This window comes from Mytilus edulis, chromosome 8 (assembly GCF_963676685.1).
Source record: "Mytilus edulis chromosome 8, xbMytEdul2.2, whole genome shotgun sequence".
NCBI lineage: Eukaryota > Metazoa > Mollusca > Bivalvia > Mytilida > Mytilidae > Mytilus > Mytilus edulis.
The window spans coordinates 36,825,714-36,849,312 of NC_092351.1; the positions used below are offsets into that span (position 1 = coordinate 36,825,714).

General features: G+C 31.0%; 1 protein-coding gene across 2 annotated transcripts in view; it reads right to left on the bottom strand.

Moving 5' to 3' along the window:
* Window positions 1–21,325, bottom strand: part of LOC139485482 (COMM domain-containing protein 5-like) — a 35,934-nt gene extending 14,609 nt beyond the window's left edge. The window contains exons 1-3 of one of the 2 annotated variants that reach the window (XM_071269995.1): window positions 20,999–21,325; window positions 17,452–17,612; window positions 2,762–2,790 (exon numbers count right to left, since the gene is read on the bottom strand). In XM_071269995.1, coding sequence (XP_071126096.1) covers window positions 2,762–2,790; window positions 17,452–17,612; window positions 20,999–21,146 — 338 coding nt within the window. In that variant the 5' untranslated portion in view covers window positions 21,147–21,325. The remainder of the gene's footprint in view (window positions 1–2,761; window positions 2,791–17,451; window positions 17,613–20,998) is intronic. The other variant, XM_071269996.1, reaches the window with a different exon arrangement.
* Window positions 21,326–23,599: the final 2,274 nt, after the last annotated feature.

Below are 23,599 nucleotides of genomic sequence, written 5' to 3' on the forward strand. Positions count from 1 at the left end.
TTGGGCCCTTTTTTTGGCCCCTAATTCCTAAACTGTTGGAACCGAAACTCCCAAAATCAATCCCAACCTTTCTTTTGTGGTCATAAACCTTGTGTCAAAATTTCATAGATTTCTGTTTACTTTAAAATTAAAGTTATAGTGCGAAAACCAAGAAAATGCTTATTTGGGCCCTTTTTGGCCCCTACTTCCTAAACTGTTGGGACCAAAACTCCCATAATCAATCCCAACCTTCCTTTTGTGGTCATAAACCTTGTGTTTAAATTTCATAGATTTCTATTTACTTATACTAAAGTTATAGTGCGAAAACCAAATGTCTTCTGACGACGACGACGACGCAGACGACGACACCAACGTGATACCAATATACGACCAAAAAATTTTCAATATTTGCGGTCGTATAAAAATGTCCATTGTCAATTAATTGTTTATAATAGTTCTGAGTGAAAATAAGTATACAATTATTTAAACACTAGTAAAATTGGTCTTTATTTCAATTCATCAAAGTCAAACTGATTAACCAATATTAAATTATTCTGCTCAGTAGTTTCTGAGAACAGTAAAATGAAATATTTTGTTGTACAAACAGCTCTACGGACAAATCACAAATCAGCAGATGGACAAACAGCCAGACTCACCAAAGGTGAATCTAATATAGCCACTTGATTTAGTTTGGGATTATATTAAATGTAAATCAATGGTCTATCAAATGTACATTGTACTTTTTTGAAAGTGAACTACTGAACTAGACTTACCACATGGTTTGAAAACCCTTCAAACTAACATCAGAAACCTAGCAGGTGCCACTACTCAAGTTTAGTGGAACAGGATCTGTTTACCCTTCTTGAGCACCTGGGTTCATCAATGGTTTTTGGTGAATTTTTGTGTTGCTCAGTCTTTAGTTTTCTATGTTGTGATTTATATATGATAGTTTGTCTTTTGTCCTTTTTTTCATTCAATATGCCATCGCAGATGCTGTCATGTTTTTTTTTAATCATGAGTTTGAATACCCCTTGGTATCTTTTGCCTCTCTATAACCATTTCTGTTCAAGTTTCATTGAATTCTACATAATTATTAAGTTACAGAACAGTTTATAATTACATGGAATATGACATTAAATCAGACAGCTAGAGCAACCTTGTGTGTCATCTCTGATTTATAGGTTGCATGGCATGCAATATTATATTGACTTTACTTAATAATTGAATATTACATAAGCTCATTTAATATTACAAAAGCTTCTGTAAGAGACAAGGAAATGTTCTCAAATTATTAGTGCAACAATTGTTTTTTAATTAACTTCAAAAACAAGGAATTGCATGCGATGAAAAAAATCCGGTATTGTCAAACAGGAAGTATGACATACACTTTTATTAAAGTTTGAGGACAAATTCAAATCTTTCCAAATGCTATAGCTGCTTAATACTCATTCTCTGTAACCACTTAAACTCTGTTAGGGAAACCTTGATGCTCAGTTGCTAAAATTAATGTTTTTGGTCTGAACAAACAGGAATTGACGGCCCGTAGATAAGTAAAAGGCTATCAATATAATATTTGCCACCATATTTCAATTTGATCTATTGTACAAAAGTGGAGTAATTTGTACTTACAAACATGCAAGGCAAGTGTAGTATATCAAATACTCTAGGAGTGGCGGTATAAAATTATAAGAATATCGTACAAATTTAAAAGACAATCAAAAGCTTTACTTTTAAGTATTGCTATACTTTGTATCATACCATTCAATATCTAACATTGACTTTTGGTAAAGTTCTTAGATATAAGAAAATGTGTTATGAGTGCCAATGAGACTCCTCCATTCAAGCCACAATTTATAAAAGTAATCCATAATAGGTCAAAGTACAGTTTTAAACACAGATCCATGGCTCACACCAAAAAGCAAGCTATAAGGGGCCCAAAAATGACTAGTGTAAAACCATTCAAATAGAAAAAACAACGGTATAATCTATATAAGAAAACGAGAAACTAGAAACACTTATCAACCACATCAGCAAACGACAACCACTGAACATCATATTCCTGACTAATAATAGGAGTGTTCAAACGCATGCAGCGGGTTTCAACGTTTTTTTTTAGAGGTACCAATATTCACCCTTACCTGAAACAACAGTGTAAAATCACAACATAGAAAGACACGCTATAAAATATCAATTGACTTTTAGTTAACTTATGCATGGATAATTATACTGCTTATCTATATAATAGTTATTGAAAAACAGTCATTATCGTGATCTATAGACTGCCCACAGGACAGTTGTATTGACTAAAACAGCGATGACCAACCAATGCAAGGTCATTATTGCTGTCGCAGTAAATACTACTGTCCTAGGGGCATGAATTGAAATGTTACAAAGCAAACTTGAGTTATTGTATGGTTTCTATAGGAAAGAAAGAAGACCAGTCAAAGTAATACCTATAAGTCACTACCATTCATTTAAGTGCAATTTTTCAGTATATGAATACCAAAATAAAGTTTTCCATAATTTCATAATTAACGAAAACATGTAGTAAACAATTCAACAACTTCAATACAAAATTGACATCACTCTAAACAGAGAAACCACACCAAACTGGTCGTTAACATGTAAAAGTCCTTTAAAGACAGGTTTTCAGATCCGTTTTTTTCTGTTAAAGACCAATGGAATCTTATAAATAAGAATGAAGAATGTCATGTGGCCCCTGGTTATCAAAAAAGAGAAGCTTATTCTTAACCGATATGAAATAGATAATAATATAACTTACTGTAATTCAACTAAATCATCTTTAAACATCTGAAATCAAAAGAAGAATAAACTTTTAAAACATGGCTTAAACTAGTCCAAACTAGAAAAAGTTAGACTATTTCTTATAATATTGATTTTGTTAGAGAACAATTTTCAAAATCAAAATACATTGACACTGAAGTAGAGTATAGAGTAATGGTATACTTATATTATGTTACTAGTATATACAATTTTTTTCCATTCATCACATCTCTGGTTTTGATTCAACCTTTTTCGAATTGATTGAACATTTATTCAAAAAGATAATTCTATTGTTGATGTACTTGCAGTCTATGCAAGAAGAAAGATTGTCATTCTTCCAGAAACTAGAATTGGATTAGAGACAAATTGGTAAAGGGGAATGCAGTCATTCTTACACTTGTTATTACATAATAAGTTCCTTTAAAGGAATTTCAATATGAAATTTTCACACAGGTTACTAAGTTTTCTGCTAAATTACCAAAAAATTATTAAATAATCACGAATTTCTAATACATTGTAGTTTTATTGTGTGAAGGAAACATTTTCCCCTACAGGAATTTAACAAATGGTAATATTTAATGGAAATAGTTTTATTTCAGAACTACTCTCCCATTTTCTAATACATAATAAAAAACAGTGAAATATGACCTACTACTGATGTCAAAGTACATAATTCATGACATTATGTTTTATGTTCCTGCCTGGAATTAAATGTATGTGATTTTTATAGAATGAACTTTTTTTAATGTTTCATTTTAGTATATAAAAGTGTTTTTCTGTTACAAATCATGATGTATTGTTTTATGTGTACATGTTATGCTGCCCATCAAGGGCCCTTGATTGGAATAATAAATATTCTTATTCTTATTCTTATATATATTGTGTAAACATATCATCTGTATTGTAATAGAAATGTCAACAAGAATGTGTCCATAGTACATGAATGCCCAACTCACACTATCATTTTCTATGTTCAGTGGACTGTAAAATAAGGGTTACATAACTCTAATTTGGCATTAAAATTAGAAAGACCATATAGAGAACATGTGTACTCAGTTTCAAGTTGATTGGACTTCAACTTCATAAAAAACAAGAATGTGTCCTCAGTACACGAATGCCCCACTCGCACTATCATTTTCTATGTTCAGTGGACCGTGAAATTGGGGTTAAATCACTAATTTGGCATTAAAATTATAAAGATCATATCATAGGGAACATGTGTACCAAGTTTGAAGTCGATTGGACTTCAACTTCATCAAAAGCTACCTCGACCAAAAACTTTAACCTGAAGCGGGACAGACGGACGGACGAACGGACGCACAGACCAGAAAACATAATGCCCCTCTACTATCGTAGGTGGGGCATAAAAATAGCTTGATTAAAAACTTAAACCAAATCTTTAACCTGAATTGGAAATTGAGCAATCAGATGGACAAACAAACAAACGAATGAATGAACTGATGGATGGACAGACAAAAGAACACATGGATACACAGACCAAAAACATAATGATCCTAGGCGGGGCATAAAAAGGAGAAATGAAATCAAGAGGATTTTAAGGAGAAACATAACAGATAGCTCAGCACTTATATTAATCATTTCTTTTTTTTTCAAATAAAAATTCCTCCTTTCTAGATGTATACATGTACCAATAATTGGCATGTTTAAGAGAAGTATACAGCCAGTGGAAAAATATACTGAAGTTGATACTCCATGAACTTATTTGCATAGCAAATGCCGAACCAATTGAACACAAAACTTTTAAAACCTTCTTTATTTGAAATTTGCTAAGAAAAGAGGGATGAAAGATACCAGAGGGATAATCAAAATCATAGATTGAAAATAAACTGACAACGCCATGGCTAAAAGTAAAAAGGCAAACAGACAAATAATAGTACAGAAAACACAACATAAAAAACTTAAAACTAACACAAACCCCACCAAAACTAGGGGTGATCTCATGTGCTCCCCAAGCCAAGGTTACGAAGTAGATCCAGTGCTCCACATGTGGCACCCGACGTGTTGCTTATGTTTAACAACATTAAATAAGAAGGGAATTGATAACATTATTTTTTTTTTCAATCTAATTTTAATGTTATAATTTACCAGAAATTTTTCTTGAGAATTCATAAAAAAAAATACACCCTTGATAAGACAGGACAAACATTGTACATGTACCAACAAGTAAACAGTGTTTGCTGAGGAGGTGATATTTTGACACTAGATTTCCTATTGAAAAATGAGTACAAATTAAAATTAAAACCAAATTGAACAAAGTAGTGTAAGATTTGAAATAAAAACAAATGTTATAGTTAGCTTTTATAATGTGCTTTCAGAAAATAACAAGAATGTGTCCATAGTACACGGATGCCCCACTTGCACTATCATTTTCTATGTTCAGTGGACCGTGAAATTTGGGTCAAAATTATAATTTGGAATTATAATTAGAACGATCATATCATAGGGAACATGTGTACTAAGTTTCAAGTTGATGTAACTTTAACTTCATCAAAAACTACCTTGACCAAAAACTTTAACCTGAACTTCGAACTATCATTTTCTATGTTCAGTGGACAATGAAATTGGGGGTCAAAACTATAATTTGGCATTAAAATTAGTAAGATCATATCATGGGGAACATGTGTACTAAGTTTCAAGTTGATTGGACTTCAACTTCTTCAAAAACTACCTTGACCAAAAACTTTAACCTGAAGCGAACGGACGCACGGACGAACTGAAGCACAGACCAGAAAACATAATGCCCCTCTACTATCGTAGGTGGGGCACAAAAAGAAAAATTGGGATTATAGAATTCTTTTTCTTCTCACCAAAACAATTAGGGTAGAAACATTTCTATCAAAATTGATGTTATTTTGGGATATCCCTCCTTATGGCTAAGTTTTAAAAAAAAATTAATCAAACAACAAATTATTCTGCATTGGTAAAATACAGTCATAAGTAAAAGATAAATCACATTAATGTTAGTTTTTTAAATTAGATAATAAAAAAAATATGAATGAATTGTGTTCCTTGCTAAAAATAAGAATAGTTCATTTAAAGAATTTAACCATTTGAATTCTGCTATTTCAAAATCCAATATGGCAGAAATTGTCACTTAATCAACCACAAACTAGATTTTGTTTTGGAAAACTGAGAGTACAAAAACAATTGTCAATTTTCATTCATAAATATTATAATTTCCTTTATTATCATGAATTATCACATAATCAATTTCTCATTAACAACTGATTATTTTTACGAAAACTCACACACTCCTTTGTCTATTTCATATATTTTAAGGTTCATTTGGCTAAAAAAAAGATAATTAGCTTCTCTTTTAATAAGTTTGGAAACAAAAACATGTGTTACTAGAGGCTCCAAGTATGCTAATAGGTTCACATGGGATAATAATGATACAAAAGTAATTGTCAAAAACACAAAAAAAGACCTCACAAAATATCATTCTACATGTATTCTTGCTTATCATTTTTGCAATAAAAGTCCAAAATATCTGTTTGAGTTTTTCAAGATAAGAGTTTTTGAGAAATTTAAATCTTATTTGAGGGGAGTAGATCTTATATGAAGACTGAAAATTTTGGTCAAAATGGGTAGTAGGTTGAGTTTCTGAGCATTTTTTTGCTTTTGCCCGATATTCTTATCCACAGTTCAATTAAACAATTCTTTATAATTAATTATTCAAAGTTCAATTTTTAGCCATGGTTTCCATGTTGTTAGGCAGATGCGATTGTCAGACATATTTTGTTGAATAGATCCCCTTAGAATGTGTGTGGCTAAGATTGGTTCAAATGACCCAGAACTTACAGAGGAATAATTTTGAAAAGGTTAGCACCCCACAATGAACAGTAGACGACAGATGAAAAGTGATGAGAATCACTCACATTGCTATTTTGCAAACATATTTGAATATATTTTTTTATTTTGATCTCCAAATGCAAAAAGATAAAAACGGGAAAAGTGAGAACATCTCAACATGCTCAACAACAAAATTATCAATCTGAATGAATACTAAGTAATTTTAAGTGTAAACCATTGTCACTTTTCATTCACAAATGCTATCATTTCCTTTATCTTCATGGAGTAAGTAAATCATTTTCTCATTAGCAACTAATTATTTATGCAAAAAACATTCATTGAATTAATCATGCCCTGGTCTATTCTATACATTTTTAAAATACATATGTCAAAATGATAATTAGCATCTCTCTTAAAAGGATGTTCGCTCCTCTCCCTAAATAAATGGTACAAAACATTTTTACAGGTCTCACTCACTCATAACAGTGTACTTATTTTTGAGATATCATCAATTGAAAAATTGGCTAAAAATTATTTTCTCAAGATTTTTCATACATTTATCATTAGCATCTTTATAATTCAAAAAACTATGAAAAAAGGACAAGGATTTGATAAGATTTTCAAAAATTGCTTTTTATACTAAATATATGTTATCAAATTGAAAAGAAAAGTATTGGCATTGATTCTGAATATATGATATAAAATAAAAAACAAGAATAGCAAACATCCCTAATTCCCTACAACAAAAACAAATGTGAAAACATGTTAAAATATTAGATACCTTAATTTTGATACTTTAATCTTGAAGATAGAATACATATACATATAGTCAAACAATAACCATATAGGATGGAAACTTTTGAGGCTAAAATCTTGTCTTGCTGTTTATTTAAGTTAAAGTAGAGTTTTTGTAAATCCAATTTAACTTCATAAGATAATAAGAAATTGAAATGAGTCAATTGATGATTTCAGTCATATTAAATTATTTGAATATCTTGATCTTATTTTGTTGACCATTTTTGTTGTTTACAAATACACTTATCTACTATAATTTTCACAAATGTCATGACAATGACTTATATAGGGAATACAGTGACCATTTTCACTGTTTACAATTCACTTATCTACTATAATTTTCACAAATGACATGACAATGACTTATATAGGAAATACACTGAAAATTTTGTAGGGTTCTTATATCAACAGTTACAGATTTTGCATAGAGATTTATTAAACATAAAATAAGTTCACAGATGTATATTGATATTCAATTCCATCCAACACAGTTCATATTTTGCTGATTATTTTTACTGAGTTACAAAACAGTTATTCTCTATTTATTATAATTTTCAAGATATTTTGGATTCATTTATTTTCATTGTAATACCAATTTTCATAGATAGTAGAAAAATACTTTTTGATTTTCATTTCCAAAGTGTCAAATCTATGAGAAAGGTATGTGTCATTGAATTCTTATCGAATAATAATCAATCCATAGTATCTGATTGCCAAAATCACAAAAAAAGCCAACACAAGTTGAATGTATATTTATTACAGTTTTTAAAGATAAAATATCAAGAGAAAAGCTTTTTTAAAATCTTACTTAAGGGCAGAAATTCCTATAAGGAGTCAATAAGTTTTGGTCAAACTGACCAGTTATGTTGAGATTCTGAACTTTTGCTTTTTGTAATATTTTCTCTTTGATATGGTTTTATTTAGACTTCAGTTATCTATTCCAAATATTTTATTCTTAGCAATGATTACCATGTTGGTAGCAGATGAGATTGTCAGACATATTTAATTAAATAGATATTCCAAGGATATGTGCGTAGCTAAGTTTGCTTCAAATTGGCCCAAAATTTCAGGAGAAAATTGATGTAAATTTCAAGACAAAAATGGACAGCAGTCAACAGAAGAATCGTGATGAAAATAACTCACACTGTCATTTTGTAAAAATATTTACACATTTTTTTTAATTTTTTTTTTTATCTCCAATGCAAAAAGTTGAACACTGAAAAATTGAGAGCACCCAAATGAATATCAAGTACTTTGAAGTAGATACAATTGTCACTTTTCATTCATAAATACTATCATTTCCTATCCCATCATGGATAAATCATTTTCTCATTAGCAACTAATTATTTATGAAAAAAATATGTCATTAAATTAGTCATGCCCTGGTCTATTTTAAACATTTTTTAATTAATGTCAAAATGATAATTTGTGTCCCTCTTAGTTATTTATAACAAAATCAAATTTAAAAACTTTTGAGGCTAAAAACTTTGTCTTGCTGTTTATTTAAGTTAAAGTAGAGTTTTTGTAAATCCAATTTAACTTCATAAGATAATAAGAAATTGAAATGAGTCAATTGATGATTTCAGTCATATAAAATTATTTGAAGATCTTGGTCTCATTTTGTTGACCATTTTTGCTGTTTACAAATACACTTATCTACTATAATTTTCACAAATGACATGACAATGACTTATATAGGGAATACACTGAAAATTTTGAAGGGTTCTTATATCAACAGTTACAGATTTTGCATAGAGATTTATTAAACATAAAATAAGTTCACAGATGTATATTGATATTCAATTCAATCCAAGACAGTTCATATTTTGCTGATTATTTTTACTGAGTTACAAAACAGTTATTCTCTATTTATTACAATCTTCAAGATATTTTGGATTTATTTATTTTCATTGTAATACCAATTTTCATAGATAGTAGAAAAATACTTTTTGATTTTTATTTCCAAAGTGTCAAATCTATGAGAAAGGTATATGTCTTATCGAATAATAATCAATCCACAGTATCTGATAGCCAAAATCACAAAAAAGCCAACACAATTAAATTTAATGTATATATCTATTACAGTTTTTAAAGGTAAAATATCAAGAGCAAAGCTTTATCAAAATTTTACTTAAGGGCAGTAATTCCTATAAGGTGTCTATAAGTTTTGGTCAAATTGGCCAGTTATGTTGAGATTCTTAATTTTTTTGATTTTTGTAATATTTTCTCTTTGATATAGTTTTATTTAGACTTCAGTTATCTACTAATATTCCAAATATTTTATTCTTAGCATGATTACCGTGTTGGTAGCAGATGAGATTGTCAGACATATTTAATTAAATAGATATTCCAAGGATGTGTGTAGCTAAGTTTGCTTCAAATTGGCCCAGAAATTACAGTGGAGAAAATTGTTGAAAATTTTAACAGACAAAAATGGACAGCAGTCAACAGATGAATAGTGATGAGAATAACTCACACTGTCATTTTGTAAAAATATTTACACATATTTTTTTTTTTTTTATCTCCAATGCAAAAAGTTGAACACTGGAAAAGTGAAAGCACCCAAATGAATACCAAGTACTTTGTAGTGTAAACAATTGTCACTTTTCATTCATAAATACTATCATTTCCTATCCCATCATGGATAAATCATTTTCTCATTAGCAACTAATTATTAATGAAAAAAATCTGTCATCAAATTAGTCATGCCCTGGTCTATTTTAAACATTTTTTAATTTATGTCAAAATGATAATTTGTGTCCCTCTTAATTATTTATAACAAAATCAAATTTAAATACTTTTGGAGCTAAAACCTTGTCTTGCTGTTTATTTAAGTAAAAGTAGAGTTTTGTAAATCCAATTTAACTTCATTAGATAATAAGAAATTAAAATGAGTCAATTGATGATTTCAGTCAAATAAAATTATTTGAAGATCTTGGTCTCATTTTGTTGACCATTTTTGCTGTTTACAAATACACTTATCTACTATAATTTTCACAAATGACACTACAATGACTTATATAGGGAATACACTGAAAATTTTGAAGGGTTCTTGAATCAACAGTTACAGATTTTGCATAGAGATTTATTAAACATAAAATAAGTTAACAGATGTATATTGATATTCAATTCAATCCAAGACAGTTCATATTTTGCTGATTATTTTTACTGAGTTACAAAACAGTTATTCTCTATTTATTACAATCTTCAAGATATTTTGGATTTATTTATTTTCATTGTAATACCAATTTTCATAGATAGTAGAAATATACTTTTTGATTTTCATTTCCAAAGTGACAAATCTATGAGAAAGGTATATGTCTTATCGAATAATAATCAATCCACAGTATCTGATTGCCAAAGTCACAAAAAAGCCAACGCAATTAAAGCCAAAATCACAAAAAAGCCAACGCAATTAAATTTAATGTATCTATTACAGTTTTTAAAGATAAAATATCAAGAGCAAAGCTTTATTAAAAGGAGTCTTTAAGTTTTGGTCAAACTGGCCAGTTATGTTGAGATTCTGAACTTTTTTGCTTTTTGTTATATTTTCTCTTTGATATGGTTTTATTTAGACTTCAGTTATCTATTCCAAATATTTTATTCTTAGCAATGATTACCATGTTGGTAGCAGATGAGATTGTCAGACATATTTAATTAAATAGATACTCCAAGGAATGTGCATAGCTAAGTTTGCTTCTAATTAGCCCAGAAATGACAGTGGAGAAAATTGTTGTAAATCTCAAGACAAAAATGGACAGCAGTCAACAGAAGAATAGTGATGAGAATAACTCACACTGTCATTTTGTAAAAATATTTACACATTTTTTTTAATTTTTTTTTATCTCCAATGCAAAAAGTTGAACACTGGAAAAGTGAGAGCACCCAAATGAATACCAAGTACTTTGAAGTAAAAACAATTGTCACTTTTCATTCATAAATACTATCATTTCCTATCCCATCATGGATAAATCATTTTCTCATTAGCAACTAATTATTTATGAAAAAAATCTGTCATTAAATTAGTCATGCCCTGGTCTATTTTAAACATTTTTTAATTTATGTCAAAATGATAATTTGTGTCCCTCTTAATTATTTATAACAAATTCAAATTTAAAAACTTTTGGGGCTAAAATCTTGTCTTGTTGTTTATTTAAGTTAAAGTAGAGTTTTGTAAATCCAATTTAACTTCATAAGATAATAAGATATTGAAATGAGTCAATTGATGATTTCAGTCATATAAAATTATTTGAAGATCTTGGTCTCATTTTGTTGACCATTTTTGCTGTTTACAAATACACTTATCTACTATAATTTTCACAAATGCCATGACAATGACTTATATAGGGAATACACTGAAAAATTTCCAAAGTGTCAAATATATGAGAAAGGTATATGTCATTGAATTCTTATCGAATAATAATCAATCCACAGTATCTGATAGCCAAAATCACAAAAAAGCCAACACAATTAAATTTAATGTAAATATCTATTACAGTTTTAAAAGATAAAATATCAAGAGCATTAATAAAATTTTACTAAAGGGCAGTAATTCCTATAAGGAGTCTATAAGTTTTGGTCAAACTGACCAGTTATGTTGAGATTCTGAACTTTTTTTTCCTTTTTGTAATATTTTCTCTTTGATATGGTTTTATTTAGACTTCAGTTATCTATTCCAAATATTTTATTCTTAGCAATGATTACCATGTTGGTAGCAGATGAGATTGTCAGACATATTTAATTAAATAGATATTCGAAGGATGTGCGTAGCTAAGTTTGCTTCAAATTGGCCCAGAAATTACAGTGGAGAAAATTGTTGTAAATTGTAACAGACAAAAATGGACAGCAGTCAACAGAAGAATAGTGATGAGAATAACTCACACTGTCATTTTGTAAAAAATATTTACACATATTTTTTTTTTTTTTAATCTCCAATGCAAAAAGGTGAACACTGGAAAAGTGAAAGCACCCAAATGAATACCAAGTACTTTGAAGTGTAAACAATTGTCACTTTTCATTCATAAATACTATCATTTCCTATCCCATCATGGATAAATCATTTTCTCATTAGCAACTAATTATTTATGAAAAACATCTGTCATCAAATTAGTCATGCGTCTATTTTAAACATTTTTTTAAATACATTTATGTCAAAATGATAATTTGTGTCCCTCTTAATTATTTATAACAAAATCAAATTTGAAAATGTAAAGAAGAAAGATATTTTGCTCACCAATGCAAATATAAGATGTAACGTAAGCTTCTGCTGAGTGTAAATCTGCTCCCTAATACATATTCTGGTTTTTACTTTTGAAAGTAGAAAAAATATAGCTCGAAACTATAGGAGACAGAAGAATAATCATCATATCAAAAGTATCAGAACACAATATCTACTAATTTATAAATATAAGGAGGTGAGGTTTGATTGCCAATGAGAATGTTTATTGTCCACAAGTGTCCAAATGATGTGAATAGACATTTTTCATGTCAAGGCCTTTTATAGCAGACTATACAGTAAGGGGGTTTTCTCATTGTTGAACACTATATGGTTGCCTATAATTGCCTACACCCACTTTGTTTGAACTTTGGTGGATGGTTGGGGACTATTCCATGACCTATAATTGTTAATGTGTTTGACTTTTGAACTCCAGTAATTAGTTGTCTCATTGGCAATCATACCACATCTCCTAATTTTTATATATGCTTGGGGCATAAGCCCACTTCCTCTGAACTCTAGTGGACAGTCTTAATGGTAATAATGATTTATCATGTATCTCCTATAGTTTTCAGATGTAAACCAAATAGTATATATATGCTGTTCTCTCTTACTTAAATCAATCGTGGAAATGTCTGTTAAATGATTAAACCCCTATATAAAATACATGTATATGAACTACTGCAAAAGTCATGAGGAATATTTAGGTAATTATACAATCATACTAAAAAATAGATCCTGTGAAAACCCTCAGAGGCTGATTTAGGGGTTGGGGCCTTATGTTGGAAAAATTTGGTTGATTATATTGGGAATCCCTGAAGTGACAGGAGCAGACACCTTTTTAGGCAGTCAGTGGGCCCCCACTTATGACAATTTCTGGATCTGCATTTACCTGAATGATTCAGTCCTTATATTCCACTGATTTACGATCAACATCTGGCAAGTAAGAGAGATCGATTACTGGGAGGGACTGAATTACTTGAGATAATGGGGAGGGACTGAATTACTCAAGATTACGGGGAGGGACTGAATTACTCAAGTTAATCTTGTGATGACACTTTGCTTACAAGGATCTGTCAACACTCTTCCACATTTTCTGTTTTAAAGACCTTTTGAAATCCACTAGTTTTCTTACCAGGTATAAAGCAAATAAAATGATTTCATAAAAATTGTTTCTTTAAAATATTATACTGATAGAGTACTATGGATTCATTTATTTTCATGGGTATCAATTTTCGTGGATTAAGGAAAAATTGCATGTTTGTGGATATTAAATTTCATGGTTTTACCGAAGTCTGCTTACAAGCCTACAAAAATTTTGTTATTCGTTGAACATTTAATTTGGTGGTTCACCTGTACCCATGAAATCCACGAAGATTGGTATCCAACGAAAATAATGAATCTACAGTATAAGCGGAATTTGCAAATACGTAACCTTTGAAAATATAGACAGCATGGGAAACAACCTAAACAGGTTACAGTGTTTGTTTATATGCTCAAACATCTCATAAATATAATCTATGCTGATGCATGCACTTAAATTTGTATTATTCTAAACAAAAGTGTGTCAGAACTAAACAGTTTTTTGTCATTGTATAAATGACATTAAATTATACCATCTTTTTACCTAAAAATTTTGATGAATATCTTTAATTTTTTAATGGTTTACATTTAAAATTGTGTAACCAACTGACTAATTAAACATAAATTTAATAGGTTTACAGTTCAGATTTTGACACTAACTCCTGTGATGATGAATTTGATTTAAAAAATTTAGGACAAATTAGGCTGTTAGCTGTACATGCAACAGCAAATGGCCTTTGTAAATGTTGTCCTAAATTTTTTAAATCAAATTCATCATCACAGGAGTTAGTGTCAAAATCTGAACTGTAAACCTATTAAATATTATGGATATTTATACAAGTGCATGTACTAGCAATTTTTAGAATAAATTTACTTTTTGGCCCAGTTCAATTGTTATATTCCTTTTGTAATAAAAGCACATTCAAAGGGAGATAATTCAACAAGCAACTGAAACAAGAGGCTCATATAACTTTATCACTAAGAACACACCAACTTAAGCTATGAACTGTAGCTACACAATGGCATGTCCATCATATTTAATGCAGAGTGTTTGAGATTTTTTTAAATTACTTTTTTTAACCTTGTTATTTCAAACAAGAAATTATCTGCCCTTTGCAAGTACCTCTTTCATCTAATATAATGTCTTATATATATTTATAAACCAAGGATTCCTTCACCTTAGAATTAGACTGTGATATTCTTCTTTACATAAGATACTCATATCTGAATTCTAGTATAAGGAATACTGTAAATTCAAAAATTATTGTGATGTTTTTATTAATGCTAATAATGTGACTGGTTGGGTATCGCAATAATAACCAGCATTCTAAAATTAGATATATATATTTGTATGCAGATTGTCCTATAATCGCAGTAATCAATCTAACAGTTTTATTTATTCTTCAATAATCCCAATAATAATGCAATCTGATTAAAATCCAATGTTGTAATATGGAGAGTATCACAGGTGAAAACTAACAGCTGATTTTTACGAGATTGTCATAAATGCATGCAATACCTAATTACTGAATTTACAGTAATCAAAACCTATCTGTTATTGCAGCTGTCTGATCAATGTTTACAACTGATCACAATTAATTTATCTACAGTCAGTTATACTGGAGACAAAAAATTGAAAACCCAAAACCAAATACACCCTGAGCTGGTAAAACCAAAAAAAAAAGCAATGTCAAACCTGGGGAAGGATTTAAAGCATTGCATGTGGAGACATTCCTTAATTCAAAATTATTTCCAAAATCTTTAATGTTACAACTCAAAACTAGAGGCTCTAAAGAGCCTGTGTCGCTCACCTTGATCTATGTGACTATTAAACAAAGGAAGCAGATGGATTCATGACAAAATTGTATTTTGATGATGGTGATGTGTTTGTACATCTTACTTTACTGAACATCCTTGCAGCTTACAATTATCTCTATCTATAATGAACTTGGTCTAGTAGTTTCAGTGGAAAATTTTAGTAAAAATTTACAAATTTTATAAAAATTGTTGAAAATTGACTATAAAGGACAATAACTCCTTAGAGGGTCAATTGACCATTTCAGTCATGTTGACTTATTTGTAAATCTTACTTTGCTGAACATTATTGCTGTTTACAGTTTATTTCTATCTATAATAATTTTCAAGATAATAACCAAAAACAGTTAAATTTCCTTAAAATTACCAATTCAGGAGCAGGAACCCAACAACGGGTTGTCCGATTTATTTGAAAATTTCAGGGCAGATAGATCTTGACCTGATAAACAATTTAACCCCTTGTCAGATTTGCTCTAAACGCTTTGGTTTTTGAGTTATAAGCCAAAAACTGCATTTTACCTCTATGTTCTATTTTTAGCCATTGCAGCCATCTTGGTTGGATGGCCGGGTCATCGGACATATTTTTTAAACTAGATACCCCAAAGATGATTGTGGATAAGTTTGGATTAATTTGGCCCATCAGTTTCAGAGGAGAAGATTTTTGTAAAAGATTACTAAGATTTACGAAAAATGGTTAAAAATTGACTATAAAGGGCAATAACTCCTATATGGGTCAACTGACCATTTCAGTCATGTTGACTTATTTGTAGATCTTACTTTGCTGAACATTATTGCTGTTTACAGTTTATCTCTATCTATAATAATATTCAAGATAATAACCATATAACGGCAAAATTTCCTTAAAATTGCCAATTCAGGGGCAGCAACCCAACCAGTTGTCCAATTCGTCTGAAAATTTCAGGGCAGATAGATCTTGACTTAATAAACAATGTCAGATTTGCTCTAAATGCTTCGGTTTCAGAGTTATAAGCCAAAAACTGCATTTGACCCCTATGTTCTATTTTTAGCCATGGCGGCCATCTTGGTTGGTTGGCCGGGTAACCGAACACATTTTTTAGACTAGATACCCCAATGATGATTGTGGCCAAGTTTGGTTAAATTTGGCCCAGTTGTTTCAGAGGAGAAGATTTTTGTAAAAGTTAACGACGACGGACGACGGACGACGGACGACGACGGACGACGGACGCCAAGTGATGAGAAAAGCTCACTTGGCCCTTCGGGCCAGGTGAGCTAAAAACACATCCATATTTTATTATTACATACTGAAGAACTGTGTATCTATAATAACATCTTTTTAACTGTACATTAGATTTATTATTATTTGTAGGATACCAATTTTCGTGGAATAAGTGGGTATGAGAGGGGATGGGACCTTTATTGGGACTCCAGGATCGGGCGTTTTTAAGCTCGTGATTTCAGAATTGACCCTTTCGGGTTACGGGAATTCTTTATTTCGAATTTCGGGATCTCGGGATTTCGTGTTTTTAAGCCTGGGATTTTGGGATCAGGTGTTTTTTAGCCCAGGATTTCGGGATCAGGACCCCTCCTACCCCCTCTTTGGTATGGATACACCACAAATTTAAAAATTCAATGAAATACACATTTTCTAAAGTATTCTCCAGATTTTGGCATATCCACAACAAGAAATATTCATGAAAATTGTTACATTAAAATAAAATGAATCCACAGTACTGTCAATTCAGAAATTATTACGATGTTTTTATTATTGGGGATAATGCGACTGAGTGATTATCGCAATAATAAGAATTCGCATTCACATACCTGTAGCCGTAGTTCTGTTCGAATTGTGACTGTTAAAGTCGAGTTCATGGGTCCAAATACATCTGATACATATAAGTGTATGCAGAATTTCCTTTCTTCAAAATAACCAATAATAAACGCAGGCAATACTTTCTAAATTTTCAGTAGTATAAAATTGTACCTACCTCTGGTTTAAGAGATACAAGTGGTAATCTCATTGCTAGCTTTAACAACTGGATCATCCCTGTGTATATGATACTCAGTAATTCTTCATTGGAGTCAGATGTCTCTAAATCTTTAAGTTGAGAAAATTCTACATCCTTCCCTTCCAATGAATTTACTATCACTGAAATTACAAAATTTTGTTAACATTCACCTTTATAATTTTATTGGATTTTTCTCCTTCATATTTGTTGTTAATCATCTTTAATATTTTCTTTTATTTAAAGCAAAAGATTTGAGTACTATCCTTTAACAATAATGGCACAACATTTTTTAGTTTAGCAGGGAAAAAAGTCCAGTTCTCATGATATTTAAATGATCTTAACATTACATTATTGCGAACCCTATCATAGTTTTCCATAGATTCACCTGCAAGTTACCTGTCCATTTAAACTTTTGTAAGTTCTATTGTCCCATTGAACAAATACAACAGGTATTGTTCTCTGTATAGTTTATTTGATGGGACCTTTAAATTGGTTTGATGTTGAATCTGTAAGAGCTTCCAGCAGGTTTCTTTTTTCTTAATTGGTGGTAAATCGCTTCTCTCTTCGAGAGAAGCTCTACTGTGATAGTTGACTGGTATATTTTTACCCCCTTATTGATAGGATTTCAAACTCCTGTGACTTTGGACACTTAAATTGATTGATTTAGTCCTGGAACTATTTGAAGACGGGTGCTAGTAATTATTAATAGAAAATTATTATAAGTGTTAAAGTTAAATAAGGAAGCCTTATTTAACATATTCATTGTAAAGTTAAGATAAGAGTTTGAAAATTAAGGAAGCCTTTGTTTATCATGTTTATATGTATAAAGAGTACACGAAGTAAGTCAGATAGAAACAAGGGAAGCTCTATTCTTTAAGTCTTGATGAAAAATGATTAAAATATCAAGTGAATTATTCTTAGATACATGTAAAAAGCATTTAAAATTGGGAATCCTTAATTCTGAATACATATTAAAGTGAGAATACACTTAAAATATGGTAGTTTAGCATCATGAATTTAGGAACCTTTTAAAAAACAAAAATGCTTTGCCTTCTTTACTAACCATTAACATTATCATGATTATGTTGATTGATCTAAATATAAAGTTTTTCTACAACTATCACATAAACTTAACGTAGTCCAAGAAAATGATATCAAAGGTCAGATAAACCAAACTGGAAATAAATGTACACCTACAATCATTCCTTACACCAAATATGCTTTAAATATACATGTAGTTGTCTCGACTTATTGCATATCTTAGAGACAAACTTAACCAGGAAAATTAACATTGATCAATGAACCATGAAAATAAGGTCAAGGTCAGATGAACCCTGCAAGACAGACACACATACCTTACAATCATTCCATACACCAAATATAGTGTACCTATTAATAAAAGTTTTAAATAACAGACTTAACATTGAGGAATAAATCGTAACAATCAGGTCAAGGTCAAAGAAAACATGCCAAACTGACAAGTACATCATAAAATATTTCCATACACCAAAAATAATTGATCTATTTCATACAGTATAAAAAAATCAGAAAAACACAAAAACTTAACTTTATCCACTTAACCATGAAAATGAGGTTAAGATCCTATGACACCTGTCAGTTAGACATGTACACCTTCAATCATTCCATACATCAACATGATCAAACATAGTAGACATATGGCATACAGTATTAGAAAAAAGAGCAAAACATAAAAACTTAACTATAATCACTCAACCATGAAAATGAGGTCAAGGTCAGATGACACCCGTCAGATGGACATGTACACCTAACAATCATTCCATAAACCAACTATAGTAGACCTATTGTTAATAGTATCTGTGATATGGACTTAACTACCAATACTTGACCTTGTTCACTGATCCATGAAATGAGGTTGAGGTCCAGTGAAAACTTTCTAATAGGTATGAGGACCTTGAGGCACATACCAAATACAGTGTATAGTTATCCTATTACTCATATTAAGAGAGAAATTAAGAATACTAAAATCTTAACTTTTTTTTCAAGTTGTCATTGAACCATGAAAATGGCTCAAGGACAATGGACATATGACAACTTAATAACATAAGGCATCTGCATACAAAGTATGAAGGATATACAAGGATATATTATATTCTACCTTCTGAAATATTAAGCTTTTAAGAAGTTAGCTAACAGCACTGCTGCCAGATCACTATCCCATGTTGAGCTTTCTGCAGCAAAAGTTGAAGGCTCTATACAAAAAGTAAAAAGATAGAATTTAGAATGAACTTAAAGGAAGAACATATCAAGTACCAGATTTCAACAAACTATATTTTAAGTTACCGAGAAAGACCCGAAGAAACTACAAACAAAGCTACTGCTTGCAGAGGCGGATTTAGGGGGGCCCGGGCCCCCCTTTTTTTGGAAAATATTTGGTTGCTTATATAGGGAATCCCTGAAGCATGACTGGAGCGGGCCCTCTCTTAGGTCATTCAGTGGGTGCCCACTTATGAAAATTTCTGGATCCACCACTGGCTAGAATAATGATGTACAATGTAAAAATGTAAGAAGATCCTGCCATGAACAGAGCACCCCTCATAAGCTGTGAGGGTACAATGGAATGATTCAATCCATGTGCACACCCTATCAAGATTAATGGAGATGTGTCACTAACTTATATACAACCCACTACTTGTACAATCCCCAACCCAACACAGAGGGAGTACTAGCACTTCTGTTATTATGGGGACACGGTAGAAAAAAATCAATAAAAAAAATATATAAAAAAATCGGGAAAATTTTCTAAATTTTTTATTCTAATAATGAACTCAAAATCTTTAACTTTTTTTTCAGATCTACTTCCTGTTCCGGTCTTGTTTGCATGAAACTTTGAATAAAATGTATATTTATCAACATATCAACACATATACGACGGAATTCAACACCCAATCATTTTTAATAATTGTATGATATGAAAAAAACAATACCTGATAACAGCGTTTCTTTGTTTACATTGAATATGACGTCATAACTTAAAATAACGTCACATATAAATCCCTAACAACAGAACCAATATCAGAAACGTTACGGTATTTCTGTTTCTTTTATTAACATATGTTTGAATTTAAAAAAAAATAATACAGACTTCGTCCCCATTTACAGGTAATGCCTGCCTCATATTATTGTGGAGGAAGCAGAGTACTCAGAAGTTCAAATAATTATGACGTCTTGGAAGGCTATCTTAAATTTCTGCTTTGACGCCTTCCTGCAACGTAAGGCGTCAAAGAAAAAATATAATAGCCTTTCAAGATGTGATAATTATTTGGACTATGTACTCAGAGAGAATCTCATTGCCGCTCTTTGGAAACTGGAAACAGAATGACTAAAGAGATTGACCACAGGTGCTTCCCTTCAAAGTACCTATTCCATTTTAAACTCTAGTCTTGGTAATGGTTGAAATATTTGAAATCTCTGCTTTTTAACTCTAAATTTCTAAATGAGTATAATGAGGACTTCGTCCTATATAAAATGTATCATTAAAACTCACACTGAAGCATTTTTCTGAAAGTCTGTTTGTCTAGTTTAGCCAGTGGTTTTGATAGTTTCTTAATTTCTGGTGGAACTCTTGTTCCGTAAAATGGTGTACGATCAACTGCTATCCTACCACTGCTGCCGGTTACTTGGATTATCGACATTTTGTCAAAATTAAGATTAGTGAAAACTTCAATACGGAATGGGGAAATGTGTGAACTTCAAATAACACTTGTGTCAAGACATGACAATAACATTAAGTAAAATATATCAGTAAAATTAATCTGATCTCAGAAATTTCGGGTATCTGCCCCCATCCGGAAGCGGAAGTTTCTGTAAATTTAGGATTTGCTATAACCTATCCGGCAATCCCGTGTTACACTAATGACTGGATCGAATGATAGCCTAGCTGGGTCCTGACAAATCTTGACTGTTTACTTGCGACGCGCAGCTAGATTGGGCAGGGATGCCAGGCTAGACCGAATGACCGGCAGAGGACATTTGAGCGCATTGATAGGACATTTGAGCGAGAGAAAAAACAGGACGTTTCAGCGCCAAAGTGAGTCCAAATAATTATGACGTCTGGCAAGGCTTCCCAGAAAAAAATTAAAATAGCCTTGCCAGACGTCATAATTATTTGGACTACGCCAAAGTAGAACCCATTTGAGCGCCAGAATTTTAACCAATTTTAGCAAAAATTAAAATTTTCAAAGCCCATTCAAGTTAGCGAAATATTTTTAACCCTTTTTAGTAAATAAATATTGTATAATAAATAAAAAAAAAAGTTTAATAGACTCAAGACATGTCCGTTTAAATACAGCACTAATATACTCAAGACAGCACAACACAAAACAATATAAAACTTTTCAATTAAAATACAGCACTAAAAGTCTAACTTGAAAGGTTAAATCAACTGTTAAAAGTCTGTTCTAGCCTGGAATTTATAAGCTAGAGAACGTACGTAATTGGCTCCCTGTACAATTGTTCATATAATTGCATTAGGAACTGTTCTTTCTCTTTATCGGCTTTTCTCAATTGTGGTGCACATTCTTCTATAAATACTTTGTCTATCCTATATCGGAATCCATCACAAATTATTTTTTTCCTTTGTTCACTTTAACATTAACTTTTAGGAATTTTTGGTCCTCAATGCTCTTCAACTTTGTACTCTTATACTCTGTTTGGCATTTTAAACATTTTTTTATTCTAGCTTCACTGATGAGTCTTTTTTTTTATATACAAAACGCGCGTCTGGCGTATATATAAAATTTTGATTCTGGTATCTATGATGAGTTTATTTGTATTTCCCGGCATGATGAAAATATATTCAACCCGGTAAATTTTCGCTAAAATGGACTATCGAAAATACAGGTGAGCGGATTAATCCGGCGCTTAAATGGGCTCTAATGTTGGCGCTCAAATGTCCCCTAGTAGTCTTACTTTTTTCGCTCAAATGTCCTGCGCCCCGAATGACAGGGCAATGACAAGACCAAAATGAAAAAAACTTGTTTATTTCTCAAAGGATTTATCTCAAGTTTGATGGATAACCCGATTTAAGAAATTTTTTTAGAATTTTGATTTAAAAGCATTCGAAAATGTGACATGACCAACTTCGACAATGACAGGACCAAATTAAAATGCTAAATATCTCTTTTAATGATTTTTCAAAGGAATTATCACAGATTCGAAATATAATATGAGGAAGGTACTAGCTAAAATGCCAGCTTTATATCGAGACTATGGCTGTATATTGATTGATTGTTGGTTGCTTAATTATTCTTAACGTCCAGTAGCAAATATTTCATGCATGTCAAGCTTAGGACGAATGTCCTACACATACGGTTTTTGTCTAAAATAATAAGTTCAGATGGAAAAAAATTAGGGAACGATCATTAAACTTCAAAAGGCAAGAGGGGTATGGCATTCCCCCCTTTTCAAGTTAATCTAAGTGAGTCGTGGTTGCTCCCTTATTGATTTCTGCTGAAAATTAATTATTAGTGATTTTAAATGACAATACTTTCATTCATTATCTTGTGCCATTTTCATATCCCGTGATTTTTCTTACTTTCCAAATTTTGCAAACTTTAAAACAATAAGACATATGCTTAATTTCAAAACTATGAATATTTTTATACAATCCATAACTTTGTCAAACTATGTTTTTGCTGATTTTCATGAAAAGGTGATCAAGGATTTGAAATATCTTTTTCATCAATATTTAAAATAATTGTAGCTGTTTTTTGGGTTTTTTTTTGGTTGTTTTGTCATTGCAAACAACGTTTTCTGCAATCATGAATGATGAATTATTTTTACTTTCTAAATTAACTGGATGTTCCTGATGTATTCCCTGCTTCTGCATCTCATATGTCATCAGCATCTGATTGTTAAAAGAAGAGTTTGAATTTACAGTGAGCCTGTTTAGAATCATAATGTTTTGATCAGGTTTTTCGTTTTCATCTAAGCATAAGGAACCATACTAGATTGTTGGTTGAATATCTAAAGACTAGTTTTACTATTTTCTAGGATGCTCTTTTAGGGGAAAACACTGCTCAGCAGTATAAATGTATTCCTGATCATCTTCTGTTTGTTGGTTTCTGATAATTCAATTTCAGTGTCA